The following is a 14,667-nucleotide window of genomic DNA, read 5'->3' as shown; positions in this document are numbered from 1 at the left end:
TTGCTTGGATCGGCGGACTGAGCCTTCCGATGACGGTGTTGACGCTTTTCACGATGATCCCCTCGGTCCTTTTCTTGAGGAGGCAAAGAGGGAATTGACACCTTTGGAATCGTTGACGCCGGTCGGGCAGCAGCAGTGTCCCGGTGCTGGCAAGAGGTCGATGGTACCGGCTCGGACGAAGTCGAAGCTATCGATGGAGTTGGGGTTTTTGCCTGAAAGAGAAACTCCATTTTCCCTAAACGAGCCTTGTGACCCTTCGGTGTCATTTGAGCACATTTGGTGCAAGTTAGGACATCGTGGTCGGACCCCAAACACATTACACAGACCCCGTGTGGGTCAGTGAGGGACATTGTTCGAGTACAGTCGAGGCACCAACAAAAACTTAGACGCGGTGCAGTCGATGGCCGGTAGGCCCCAAAGAGAAAACTCAATGGAATCGACTGCAACAAGGGTAAAAGCTTACCTTTCAACCACGGAGTATGGATATCGATAGGGGGACCCCTATGGGGTAAAAGGTTTTGAAAGTTTTTTAAGAAGTTCCGTGAGGAAAATTCCTGTCAGGAATCTCAAGAGAGCTCCTTAACCCGCGTGGCTACTGCTGCGCAGTAAAAAGAAGGCTGAAGAGGGACCCCTGCTGGATGCAGGGTTGGTGCTATGCTGGGCATGCCCAGTAGGTGCCAGTCAAAGTTCTAGAAACTTTGACAAAAGTGTTCCGTGATTGGGCTCCATCCTGATGATTTCATCCATATGAGAGGACTACTTTTCTGCTTGTCCTGTGAGAACTTAGTATAACATGCCCCACCAAAACAAGGGAGCAGAGTTGCTGATATATAAAGTCTCCATTTTACTTTTATTCATAACCAATTTACTCATCCACAACCATCTGGTTAAATTAACCAAACAAGAATTTAAAAGCCCAAAATTCTTATTAATATCACCTTTAACTGGAATCAGGAAATGGACATTACCTGCATATACATGGCCAATAATACTCAGATTTGAAAAGATTCCAGCCAAAGGGTATATAAATATGTTAAATAACAATGGTGAAAGTCTGGAGCTCTAAGGGACTCCAGTTCCCACCATAGAAGCTGTAGAGAAAACATTTCTTACCAGCATTACCTGAGACCTTTCACTCAAAAAAGAGGACAGCCAATTAAAGGTCTTTCCTCAAATCCCCACTTCCTGCCATCTTGAAATCAATAACTAGTGGTCCATCAGGACAAAAGCACTGGATTCGTCAAGTAACACCAGCACAATGGACGTTCCACCATCCAAAATCCACATAACACCATTAGACAATGATAACAAAACTGATTCTATGTTATGACCTGGTCAAAATCCATACTGGCCACTGTCTATTTTGCCCATTGATTCCAAGAAACCTGACAACTGGACAGTGACCACTTTCTCAATAAGTTTAAACAGAAAGGGGAGATTTGTAATAGGCCTGTAGTTTTCACAGACCACAGGATCCAAATGCGGCTTTTTAAAATAGGCCTTACCATTGACTTCTTAAGACAAGCTGGTAAAGTCCTCTCCAAAAGGAGACATTAAAGCTTTGACAGGTGATAGTTTGGCCTGGTTTTGTAAGATTGTTAATAAGTAACAGAGCACATGGATCTATAGGACTACCAGAAGATCTCATCTTAAAATAAGTATCAGTCCAACATTATTTATGTGCAAAAATTCAACAGAGAACCACCCAAGGAGTACACACCATCCCCTTCCAAACCACAGTATATTGACTCCAACTAGGGAGTGTCAAAGGGAAACCAACCTGTATATTGATCAAGTGCTTCAAAAAATCAAGTATCGTAGTGTTAAAAAAGAAGCAAATTTAGCACAATAAGGCAGCGTCAACACACTTCACATCAGTAGCCTGGCTACAAAGAGATCTAATCACCCTGAGCAGTTCTTTATGAGCAATATCAGCAGAGACAATTAAAAAAACTCCTTAAGTTGGGTACCAAGATCTTTTGAATATCAGCCACTAGGTATTTTAAATGCAAAATTTATTAACTTTGAATATAAATTATAATCTCGCCACTCTCCTGGCAGATTGCTTTAGATTCAAACTTCTTTTACTATTTTTTTTTGTGTGCCTGATCCTTTCCAAATCGCTTGTTCTTCAGGTGAGATTTCACTGTAGAGCAGGTCCTGATGGAAGTCCAGCAGAAAGAAATCCTGCTGCATGGGAACACTGTTTTCATCCAGCTCAAATGAACTCTGAATTTTCAGTCGGTAGGAATCCTCAGAGCTTGTTAGCAGTGAGTGGCACAGATCTGCCACAATCATTCCATAGGTCACGTCTGAAGATGAGACTGTGAAAGAAACAGAATTCTTCACTATTCAAAGAATGGTACTGACACAACGATCTTAGTTCAGGTCCAAAGCAGTCCATCTCCTCCTATTTAACAATTCAGCAAAGTTTTAGTATTCCTGAAAGCTCTTGACTAGAATAAGGCACAATGTGAACTATTTCGGTTGAAAATCCCCCCTACAGCTTACTCTTAATTTTCAACCTTCCTACTTATCCCAATAATCTACTGAAAACATCCTGGGAATTCTGCTTGGATGTGACTGGTCAAGGCTTCTCTCACATACACTTACACAGCCCTGCTAGGACAACCCCCCCCTCCCCTCAAAAGAACCCCAACTTTTCTTACCTGCCCTGTCTTCCGAAATATTCCAAGTTAGAGGGAAGTGCACTAGTAGTGGGACACTGGCTACTTAACTGGCCCAGTTATGTGAAGGAAGTGGGATTTGTGTGCATATATGCTCATACATTTCAAATAGGGCGCACATGTACACGCCTTCAGCCTGATACCAAGTGCGCATATAAGCGCCTGTTATAATGACGGCCACTCTGAAGCTTGCAATACCTTCTTTTAATGTCCATATAATGTGAAGAACCTAAAGGTTGCCTATGTATTGCTAAAAGTAATATATAACAGAAATGCAGAAGTATAATCTATAAAAATTGTTACTACATATTCAATATATACCCTAAATACTTTAGGGAAAGGACACACGTACAAAGCTCATAATTCTAAGGATAATTGTGTGGTCTCACAATTAATGTGATTAGGATATATTTCAACACTCACAGTGTGTTGCTCAGATAACAATCTACTCCAGTAACGGCGGGTTTATCAACCATTTCTCACAATACTTCCTGCTGAAAAAGTATAAGTGATAGTTCCTGAAGGAAATATTGCTTTCTCCTAGAGGAAGGGAAGCTCAGAAGAAATATGCAGAAATACTTCCATACTGAGTGAGTGGTAGTTGCTTGGGATAACCTACCAACAGATGATAGTAACCAAAACTTTTTTCTTCTCCTACTATCTATATTTGACTACCCTCCATTACCCACATTCGTAAGCGGCTATTTAACATTATCTACCGACCTAACTGCTCACTGAGACCTATTGGTCTTTACCACTCTGTAAGGAATACCCTGCCTAAACTGACCATTCTGCTATCTGTTTCGCCTTCTGTTATTTAGCAAACCACGTTTATCCTGTACTAGTAACTGACCTAATCGGAAGCCAGCAAGAATAGAAATTCCATACATTTTAAAGCTCAGGAAGTGCTACCAAAAAACAACATCAAACATCCATTCTTGAGCCCTTTAAAATCAGGACTTTCTCTCAATAAAAGAGACCTGCATATGCTCTTTGCTATTCTGTACTGCATAAATCTACAACACAAGTTATCTACTGTATTGCTTGTTGCTACTCACTAAATTGAAATGATCTCTCACCATATTCCCACTATTAAATATTTCAACGCGAATCATAAACCGGCTAGATTTATCCAACGCTCACCTTTAATCAGAACATTAACTCCAATTATGGTAACGCCTATCACTCAAATGTTAGGTCTATTAACTTTTTCGATTTTTCTCTTAAATACACAATCACTACAAAAAAAGATCACTCTACTAAGTGATATTCTCACAGATGAAAAGCCAGACATATGTGTGATCACCGAATCATGGCTGAAAGACACCGACACAGCCATAATAAATCAACTACCTACTGACATATATAATGTTTTTTCCATTCCAAGGAACAAAAAGAAAGGTGGAGGCATTCTCTTGGCTGCCAAAAAGAAATTAAATCTTACAGTTCAAGCTACTTCACCATCTCACAAAATTGAAACTGGCCTTTTCAAATCTAAAGAACTACAAATCTGCCTGATCTACTCCCCCCCTAGCATACTTGAAAATAACCCATCTTTCCTTACAGAATTTATCACCAAAAACATGGATTTATATCTCCCAACAATTATACTCGGGGACTTTAACTTACACTTTGATCGGCTCCCACTAACCCCAGCCTGCGAAGCATTAATGACTTCTATGAATGCCCTAGGCTTTCAACAAACTGTGACCAACCCGACTCACAAAGCTGGTCATACCCTTGATGTCATTTTTACTAACTCCCTTATTGAAACAAAACACCCCCGCTGCACTCCTATTCCCTGGTCTGACCACTTTCGGATTGATACTTCATGCACAATTAAGCATTCACCAAATAATGTTCACAGCAAAAAAACTATCTACTTCCGAAAACAAGGTCAAACAGATGAAATTATTAATGTGATATCAGAAGATTTTAAAAATTTAGATCTCACTGATGCAGAAACAGCAATTTCATCTTGGTTTAAAATTACCAGTAACATAGCAGAGAATCTCTGTCCTATACAATCCAAAGAAATCAATACTGAAAAGATAATTTAAAAAAAACCTTGGTATACTCCTGATCTAAAAGCTATGAAAACAGAGCTTCGAAAAACAGAAAAAGTATGGCGCAGAAATCAAAATTCTACTACTTTATTAAAATTTAAGTATTTACTACATAAATATCGCCAAAACACCGATAAAACGAAGAAGGATTTCTACACGGCCAGAATCCATCAATATCAATTCAACCCTCAAGCACTCTTCCAATATGTCAAAAGCCTTATTACTGCACCAGCTCTCACTATCTCAAACAATGACGATGATTCAAAATGTGAGGAACTAGCTACGTATTTTTATAACAAAATACAATCAATTTTAATGCGATTTAAGTCACAAATTACACTGAATTCAAACTTTAATTTTAACTCCACCTACATTAACAATCCTACTGATCATACCGCTACTACATACTCCAATCAAACTACATCAGCCACTCAAAATAAAGCTGAAACAAAGCTTACCAATCTTGAAATTACTACTGGTATTGAAGTTGAATCAATTCTAAAGAAAATGAAACCAGCTCTCCACCCCACAGACATCATGCCTACTAAGATTCTCCTTGCAATACGTTCAACTATAGCTAAACCCATTGCAAAGATTCTTAACAAATCCATCACCTCAGGCATTGTTCCTTCTTTACTCAAACATGCTATCATAACTCCTACATTAAAAAAGCAAACCTAGACTCATCTGATCCAGCAAACTTTCGCCCAGTTTCTAACCTACCTTTCCTTTCAAAAGTAATGGAAAGAATCATCAACAAACTAACTGATTATCTAGATGAACATCATCTACTCTTCCCATCCCAATATGGGTTTAGAAAGTACCACAGCACGGAAACACTTTTAATATCTCTTTCAGAGGTGTTACTAAAAGCTTTTGATACTGGAAAATCATATCTTATCGCTCTTCTTGATATTTCAGCAGCTTTCGACACAGTAAATCACAACACCCTTATAAACCGCCTCTCTGAAATAGGCATTACTGGCTCAGCACTACTATGGTTCCAGTCTTTTCTGAGCAACAGAACTTACAGTGTTAAATGTGGACAAAGCGAATCCAAACCAAGAAATCTCTCTCAAGGAGTCCCACAAGGATCCTCTCTTTCCTCTACATTATTTAATGTTTACCTTACACCACTATGCCGGCTACTCTCTAAACTGGGTCTTCAACATTTTATCTATGCGGATGATGTACAGATTATTATTCCTATTACCAGTTCAATTACAAATGCCCTGAGCTACTGGAATGCAGCATTATTAAAATTAAATCAATTCTTACGGACAACCAATTAGCTATCAACACCAATAAAACTGAGCTTATGATTATATCACCTCCAAATAATACAATACTGAACAACTCCAGTCTCTCACAAAACATCTCTACAATGTCTCAGCAAGTACGCAGCCTTGGCGTCATCATTGATAACAATCTTACTTTCAAAAAATTCATCGCTAATACGGTTAAAAATGGATTCTTTAAGCTACACACACTAAAACGCATTAAACCTCTTTTATACCATTATGATTTCCGTACAGTCTTGCAAGCAACGATTTTATAAAAAATTGATTACTGCAATGCACTGCTATTAGGTCTACCTAAAACTACAATCCAGCCTTTGCAAATGTTACAAAATGCAGCTGCCCGCATCATCACTGACACGAGACGCCATGAGCACATCACTCCAGCACTTCAGTCATTGCACTGGCTACCCGTGGCTTCCAGGATAATATATAAATCCATGACGCTTATACATAAAGCCGTTCACAACAGAGATATGCTATGGTTCAATGATCAATTACAATTCAAAACATCAATCCGCCCTTCTAGATTCCAAAATTTAGCTAAACTGAATATCCCTGCGCCTAATTTGACCAAACTTTAGACTACAAAAGAACGTTCATTCATCATTGCTGGATCCACAATATGGAACACTATGCCCTCTGAATTATGCCAGGAACTTTGCCACAAAAAATTTAAACAAAACCTAAAAACCTGGCTATTCAAAAAAGCCTACTATTAATAAACTGAGTTCTATTATATACCTTTCAGATTATTTCTACAGACACTCTTATATTGATTTTCTTTATTTTAATACAAAGTTATACTTGGTTTTATATTTATTCAGTTATTATGTTATATTGTAAAGCTCTATGCTGAATTAATGTTTGAATGTAAACCGAGGTGATGTTTCTTACGGACCCCGGTATATAAAAATCCTTAAATAAATAAATAAATAAATAAATAAAACTGACCGAATTTAAGCATGTCTAGGACTGACACAAAGGGCAGTGGCAAGAGTAGAGGTTAGGGATAGGTAGGATAAAAGAATTGGGGGGTGAAGCACACATCAGCAGCCGGCCAGCGCATGCAACTTACTTCTGATAAAAAAAAGCAGGTAAGTTGTGAAACAAAAAATAATAGGATAGGTATGGTGGGTTTAGTGGGCAGGGTGGAGAGGGGAAAAGGGAGGAAAGTGAGTTAGGGAGATAGGGAGATAGGGAAATTCCCTCTCAGTCTGCTCCTTAATTCCTTCCCAGTCTGCTCCTTAATTAGAGCAGACTGGGAAGGAACTGGGCAAAGGCCTGATCGCGTCGCTGCGCATGAGTTAAAAAATCCCCCCACCTTTGTGTGCGAGTGGGCACCTGCCGATACAAAATAAGGCGTGCATGTACGTGCAGGTATTGGATTTTACAACATATGCATGGCGACGCATGCATGTTATAAAATTGGCATGTCCATGTGCACGTGCCAGGAACTGCGCGCACGTGGACGCCCATGTGGGTCTTCAAAAATGTACCCCTTAGTGCATAAGCTGATGGTAAGAGCATAAAAAAGTGATAACCATAGCATAAGCAGTCAAACGTTTACGGATAACAACTAGGAGATATCCTTAACTAAAGCAGAGTGAGTAGACTGTGTAGGCCAAACAATCCTTGTCTACCTACATGTATTATGTTACTATATTTTACATCTCAAGTGAAAGTTGAGCAACCTCTAGAATGAATGCCTACTGATGGAGAAAGATTATGCTGGTGTACACATTTAGCCATGTAAAGTTCAGGGCTGAACCATTTTTTGCTCCTTTTGTTCTCACTTGAGGAAGGGAGCATAAACTCCCAAAATCTAGTCAAGTAATGTATTAATTTAATACAATAAAAACAGACTACCTTGTATTATATTTTTTGTTAACCTTTATTTCCAGGGCAGAGTCAGAAATGTACCCAGATTGTATTGATATGTAAATCACAAAAAATAAACTTAATTTTGAATATATATCAATTCATGGTTACAAGTACCTATTTCTTCTGACTAGTGTATATTTTAGATTTCAGATTCAATACCTATGGTCCTGTTCAGCCAATCAGGAGGGATATTAAGAAAGATTTTCTGCAAAATCTCTGAAGGCACATGAACATGGATCATATGTTCTCCATCCACTGCTGTCATAAGTGCTGGCCTAACAAGAAAAACATACGCCATCAAAATTCAGGTAATTGCAAGTAAAAATCACATGGCAGCATTGTTAAATTTACTGAGACCTTCACTAATTCTATATGTTCAATGGAAAATAATTCAATGCATATAAGATAAAGAACTATAATTTACTGTATATCATGTCCAGAAAGTAATAATTTTGATTCGTAGATGCCAACATCTAGGTTTGGTATCTTATAGTAACATTAGTCCATTACCCTTCTCTCCAGCTCTATGAACAACTGCACACACAGACACATTTAATGATTTCTTCTGTCATTAGACACGAAAGGCTGAGTAATCCTTTGGGAACCATGGTTCCATACAAACAGGAAAACTGTTTGCTTATTAAAGCTAATTTGTAGGCTCGTGTCCAGTGCGGATGCTGAAAAGAAATGGATTTCCTTTGTTAGACTTCTGGAGGTTATAAAGAAAGCTTTACAGGTCATATTTTTCTGCACATGCTTGAGTCAAGATATGCATGTCACACAGCTTATTCAATACTTTGCAGAGAAATGAAATCAGTGCTCTCCTGCTATTTTATATGCTATGAGTATAATATAGATAGTCATAATGTAATGGGACAAAGTCAACATGGATTTAGCCAAGGGAAGCCTTGCTTCACCAATCTGCTACTTTTTTTGAAGGTGTAAATAAACATGTGGATAAAGGTGAGCCAGTTGATATAGTGTATCTGGATTTCCAGAAAGCGTTTGACAAAGTCCCTCATGAGAGTTTCCTGAGGAAATTAAAAAGTCATGGGACAGAAGGCAATGTCCTATTATGGATTGGGAATTAGTTAAAAAGATAGAAAACAAAGAACAGGAATAATTAGTCAATTTTCTCAATGATGAACAGTGGAGTGCTCCAGAGTTCTGGGACCACTGCTTTTTAATCATACCTATAAGGGAGCGTGGACTGATGTGCCGCAAATGCGCAATAGAGAGCACAAGAGGACTGTGAGAAATTGCAAGAGGACCTTGCAAGACTGGGAGATGAGCATGCAAATGGCAGATGACATTTATTGTCAACAAGAGCAAAGTGATGCACTTAGGGAAGAACAATCTAAATTATAGCTACACAATGCAAGGATCCACATCAGGAGTTACCACTCAGGAAAAGGATCAAGACATCATCATTGATAATACGTCTGTTGAATTACTCTGCTCAGGGTGTGGCAGTGGTCAAGAAAGCAAATAGACTGGTAAGAATTATTAGGAAAAGAATGGAGAATAAAACAAAGAATATCATAATGCCACTGCATTGTTCCATGGTGTGACCATATCTTGAGCATTGTGTACAGTTCTGGTCACCATATCTCAAAATAGATATAGTAGAATTAGTAAAGGGATGGAACAATTCTCCTATAAGGAAAAGTTAAAGAGGTTAGGGCTCTTCAGCTTGGAGATGCGATGGTTAAGGGGAGATATGGTAGAGGTCTATAAAATAATGATTGGAATGGAACAGGTAAATGTGAACCAATTGCTTTCAAAATGTACAATGACTAGGGTTTACCAAGTGGTATATTTAAAACAAATGGGAGAAATAGTTTTTTACTCAATGCATAATTAAGTTCTGGAATTTGTTGCCAGACAATGTGGTAAAAGCTGTTAGTGTAGCTGTGTATAAAAACGTTTGGACAAATTCCTGGAGGAAAAGCTCATAAACCATTATTAAGGTGGACTTGGGGAAGTCCATTGCTTAACCCTGGTGTATGATTTGACTATGTCAAAGGTTTTGAGAGAGTAAATCATAGTAAACTGGTAGAAAAAGAAATGTGCTTATTGTAAATGGTGTTTCCGTAGATAGCAGGCTGAATTAGCCATGTTGTCTTCGGACGGTCTTCGGGAGTCTTAGGGCGGATCTTTTCCTAGCAGTTGCAGAGCTTTGCTGTGTGCAGCTGCGCGCATCTTCCCACGCAATCTAGTGCCCTTATTCCCCTCAGTCTGTAGCACAGCAAAAAAATCATCTGTGATGGATGCAGAGGAGGACTGTCCAGGGAGGTGGGTGGGTTTACATTTATTTATTTATTTATTTAACATTTTTTATATACCGAAATTCTAGCAACAATGTTGCTAATCATTTCGGTTTACATATAACATTGGAGTGACTTAACATGTGAGTCTTACATGGAACAGGAAAATGAACTTGGAGAAAATTGAATAAATACTAATAACCAATAACATTAAAACAGCAACAGTAGTACTAGACATGTTATATACAGGCGATTAAAATGAATCAGTTATGAATAAGATATCTGCAAAATAGACAAGAGGGATAGGAAATTAATTCTTTAGTTGTTGAGCTAAGAGGTATTATATGGCATAGACCTGGAGAAGGGATTTGTGGAAAGTACTCAATCGTAGGCTTGAGAGAAAAGCCAAGTTTTAAGTCTTTTTTTAAAAGTGAGGGGGCATTGTTCAAGCCTAAGATCCGAAGGTAGAGAGTTCCAGTGGATCGGACCTGCAGTGGAGAAGGCTCTTTTGTTTGACGAAATTTTGAGTGGAGGGATTTTCAGAGAGCCTTTTTGCGCAGTTCTCAGTGGACGGGATGAAGTATGTAGCTGAAATGTGAAAAAGAAATGTGCTTATTGTAAATGGTGTTTCCGTAGATAGCAGGCTGAATTAGCCATGTTGTCTTCGGACGGTCTTCGGGAGTCTTAGGGCGGATCTTTTCCTAGCAGTTGCAGAGCTTTGCTGTGTGCAGCTGCGCGCATCTTCCCACGCAATCTAGTGCCCTTATTCCCCTCAGTCTGTAGCACAGCAAAAAAATCATCTGTGATGGATGCAGAGGAGGACTGTCCAGGGAGGTGGGTGGGTTTACATGGCTAATTCATCCTATCTACGGAAACACCATTTACGGTAAGCAAACTTGCTTTTTCCCGTCGATAGCAGGGCTGAATTAGCCATGCTGGCTAGGATTCCCCAGCTATTGGGTTGCGTCTCACACCCTGATAGCCCATTGACCTAGTCTTTCTGACTTGACTATTGCGAGACGCCTCTTGTAAATGTTTGCGGGTGTAGCCACCAGGCTATATCCCTCCTCATGGCCTGGGTGAGGCGAACTGTGTCTGACAAGGGCTGGCAGCACTGCATCCACTGCACCTTGAGACCCCACTGAAGGCGACACATGTGTAACTTGTCTAAGGAACCACGTACATCTCCGCCACCATGTGACCCAAAATGGTGAGGACCTGGTGGGTCGAAGGCTGTGAATTGGTCTACAATCATTTGGCCAGTGTGCTTAGGGTCTCTGCCCTTTCCTCTGGCAAAAATACTTTCCTCTTTACCGGGTTGATCCTCGCTCCAATGAACTGAAGGACTTGAGGTGGCTGGAGGTTGGACTTTTCATAATTGATTACCAGCCCCAGCATTTGCAAACAATCAATCGTGTCTCTCAGTTGCTCCCTGAAAGTCAGTATGTCTGATGCTACCAGCAACCAATCGTCCAGGTAGGGAAACAGTTGGACCCCCTTTTGTCAGAGATGGGCCACCACCACCATTAGGCATTTGGTAAACACTCTGGGAGCAGAGGCCAGTCCAAAAGGGAGCACCTTGTACTGGTAGTGCTGCCCATTTGACTGGAAGCACAGGTACCGCCACAAGAAGCAGTGCATGGGAATGTGGGAGTAGGTATCCTTGAGGTCCAGCAAGCACATTCAATCATTGGGCTGCAGGAAAGGGAGGATCGACTTCAGGGATGTCATCTTGAATTTCTCCTTGAGAAAGAATTTGTTTAGCTCTCTGAGGTCCAAGATTTGGCAGAGAACCCCTGACTTCTTGGGAATGAGGAAGTATGGGGAATAGAATCCCCTGCTCCGTTGGTGTGATGGTATTACTTGAATGTCCTGCTGAGCCAGCAGTGTAGTTAACTCTGCTTCCAGGAGCTGCGGCCGTGACGGTGCCCGGTGAAAAGCGGCTGGATGGGGAAGTGCGGGAGCCCACTTGAATTTGAATTAGTAACTTCTGAGAATGATGTCTAGCACCCAGCAGTCAGATGTTTTCGCAGACCAGGAACTGAAGAACTGTGCTAGTCTGCCCCCCAACGGAGTTGACGGGGGTGGCCCCACCGGTCTTAAAAACTTTGCGGAGGTTTTGGGGTAGGGGTAGAAGATTGTTGCTGCTGGCATTGGCCTCTGGCCCTGCCCCTCTGTTGTTGCTGCTGAAGCTGTTGGAAAGGCTGCTGGAACGCCAGGGCCCAGTATGGCAGGTAGAGGCAGTAAGGGCATTGCTGGAAGGCAGGCTTGCGATAGTTTGGGTAATACCTCCTTGTGTCGGCTGATTGGTCCATTGGAGAGGCTAGGGACAAGACCACTACATTCTGTCTTTTAACTGTGAGACGGTTTCTTGTAGTTTGTCGACGAAGAGGTTGTCCCCTCTGCAGGGTAGATCCACCAGCTTTTCATGTACGTCCTCCTCCCTGATAGCGCTGGCCCTCAGCCAGGCTAGGTGGCGAGCCACTATGGCAGATGTGGAGGCTCGGGATGACGTCTTGAATGATTTGTAGATGGTGCAGAGGAGGTGTCGTAACCCCTCCTCCATTTCTAGTACCTGTTGCGGTAGTCCAGTGCTCGATGAATGCTCTCCGAACAGGGGCTTGATGGACTGAAGGCATTCATAGACATATTGTGTTATACAGAACTCGTGTTGCTGTATCTTAGCTGCTAGCATGGCGGACTGAAAGGGCTGTTCAGCTTGGAGAAGAGACGGCTGAGGGGGGATATGATAGAGGTCTTTAAGATCATGAGAGGTCTTGAACGAGCAGATGTGACTCGGTTATTTACACTTTCGAATAATAGAAGGACTAGGGGGCATTCCATGAAGTTAGCAAGTAACACATTTAAGACTAATTGGAGAAAATTCTTTTTCACTCAATGCACAATAAAGCTCTGGAATTTGTTGCCAGAGGATGTGGTTAGTGCAGTTAGTGTAGCTGGGTTCAAAAAAGGTTTGGATAAGTTCTTGGAGGAGAAGTCCATTAATGGTTATTAATCAATTATACTTAGGGAAGAGCCACTGCTATTAATTGCATCAGTAGCATGGGTTCTTCTTAGTGTTTGGGTAATTGCCAGGTTCTTGTGGCCTGGTTTTGGCCTCTGTTGGAAACAGGATGCTGGGCTTGATGGACCCTTGGTCTGATCCAGCATGGCAATTTCTTATGTTCTTATGTTCTTATCATTTCCCAAAGTCATCCAGGTAACAGTTGTCCTTACCCAGAGGCATGTTTGAGTGGAGCCTCGTATTTTTAGCCTTTTCATGGTGGATTCCACCACGATGGAGGCGTGTGGGAGTTGTGGAGAGGTGTAGTATGGAGATCTCCTCATTCTGAATTTTAGATCTGATTTCCTGGAAGTTGCCAGGGTCAAGAAAGAGGACTCCCAAGTCTTTTCCAAGACTGCATCCAAGACACTGTGGGAGAGCAGCACCGTTGGTTCGGCCGGCACCTCGAAGATCTTTAGTATGCCCAGGACTTCTGCTCTTGGGTCTGGGACCTTCCGGGTTTCGATGTTGAGCTTTTCTCCCACTTTCTCTATGAATTTTGAATAGGAAAGATCTTCTGGTGGGGAGGAGGGCTCAGGTGGTTCCTCTGGTGGGTCTGATGGCAACCCGGTGGATGACCCCAGAGAACTGGCTTCCGAGTGTGAGCTTGGCTGGAGGGAGAATTGTGGTTGTGGCGATCTCACTGACCTCTGAAACTTTTCCCATGGACTGTGAGTTCGCCCTCTGGAGGACCTTCCTCGGAAGACGGAATAGCCGGTTGAGGCTCCTGTCCACTCGGCTCCAGGAAGTGAAGAGACCTATGAGGACTGCAAAAATTTGCGACATTGCTTGTTCCGCCAGACCCTTTCCCTTTGGAGCTAATTGAGTTAGAGACTTCAACTGCTTGTCCTCCACCTAGGGCTGTGTGCATGCCCAGCTGATGTACTGGGAATGGCGGCAAGCAGTATATCCAAATTGGGCCTTTGGGGCTGGTAGTTGTGAGGGGTCACTTCCTTTGAAACTTTGGCGCATTGGCAAGTGGCTCCTGTAATTGGGGAGACATTCTTTTTTCCCTGGAGACCAAGGAGATGTCCAAGCAAACTCTGTGTGAGGAGGCGGAGAAAACCTCAGAATCTGGATAATCTGACAGCAAAGCAACATCTGAGAATCCCAACCCATGTGTCTCCTTTGAGGTGAAAACCCTTTGAGGGTCCTGTACTTGACCTTTCGCCTCATGCCCTTTGGGCCGTCTGTGTTTATGGCCGCATTCCACTGTCCTGTGCCTCTGCGGCGACGCGAACTTTCTCTGAATCGACTGACTTGACGATTGTGTTGAGGATTTCGGCTTTGAGTGTGTCGGCGTCGCACTGATTTGCATCAGTCCCCTGACGCATGCGTCATGCACTCGGATTTTGATGCTCAGGTTGACGTCAGCGTCAATTCCTTGGGATGGTGGGCACT

At 41.7% G+C, this 14,667-nt stretch overlaps 1 protein-coding gene across 4 annotated transcripts in view; it reads right to left on the bottom strand.

The window, feature by feature from the left end:
* Positions 1-716: 716 nt before the first annotated feature.
* The window catches only part of SHLD2 (shieldin complex subunit 2), a 202,111-nt gene continuing 188,160 nt past the window's right edge, over positions 717-14,667 (bottom strand). For all 4 annotated transcript variants that reach the window (XM_029609425.1, XM_029609427.1, XM_029609428.1 and 1 more), the window contains 2 exons: positions 8,095-8,210; positions 717-2,324 (listed from right to left, as the gene is read on the bottom strand). In XM_029609425.1, coding sequence (XP_029465285.1) covers positions 2,074-2,324; positions 8,095-8,210 — 367 coding nt within the window. In that variant the 3' untranslated portion in view covers positions 717-2,073. The remainder of the gene's footprint in view (positions 2,325-8,094; positions 8,211-14,667) is intronic.

The sequence above is a fragment of the Rhinatrema bivittatum genome, chromosome 7 (assembly GCF_901001135.1).
Source record: "Rhinatrema bivittatum chromosome 7, aRhiBiv1.1, whole genome shotgun sequence".
Classification (NCBI taxonomy): domain Eukaryota; kingdom Metazoa; phylum Chordata; class Amphibia; order Gymnophiona; family Rhinatrematidae; genus Rhinatrema; species Rhinatrema bivittatum.
This window is presented reverse-complemented; position numbering and strand designations above follow the sequence as displayed.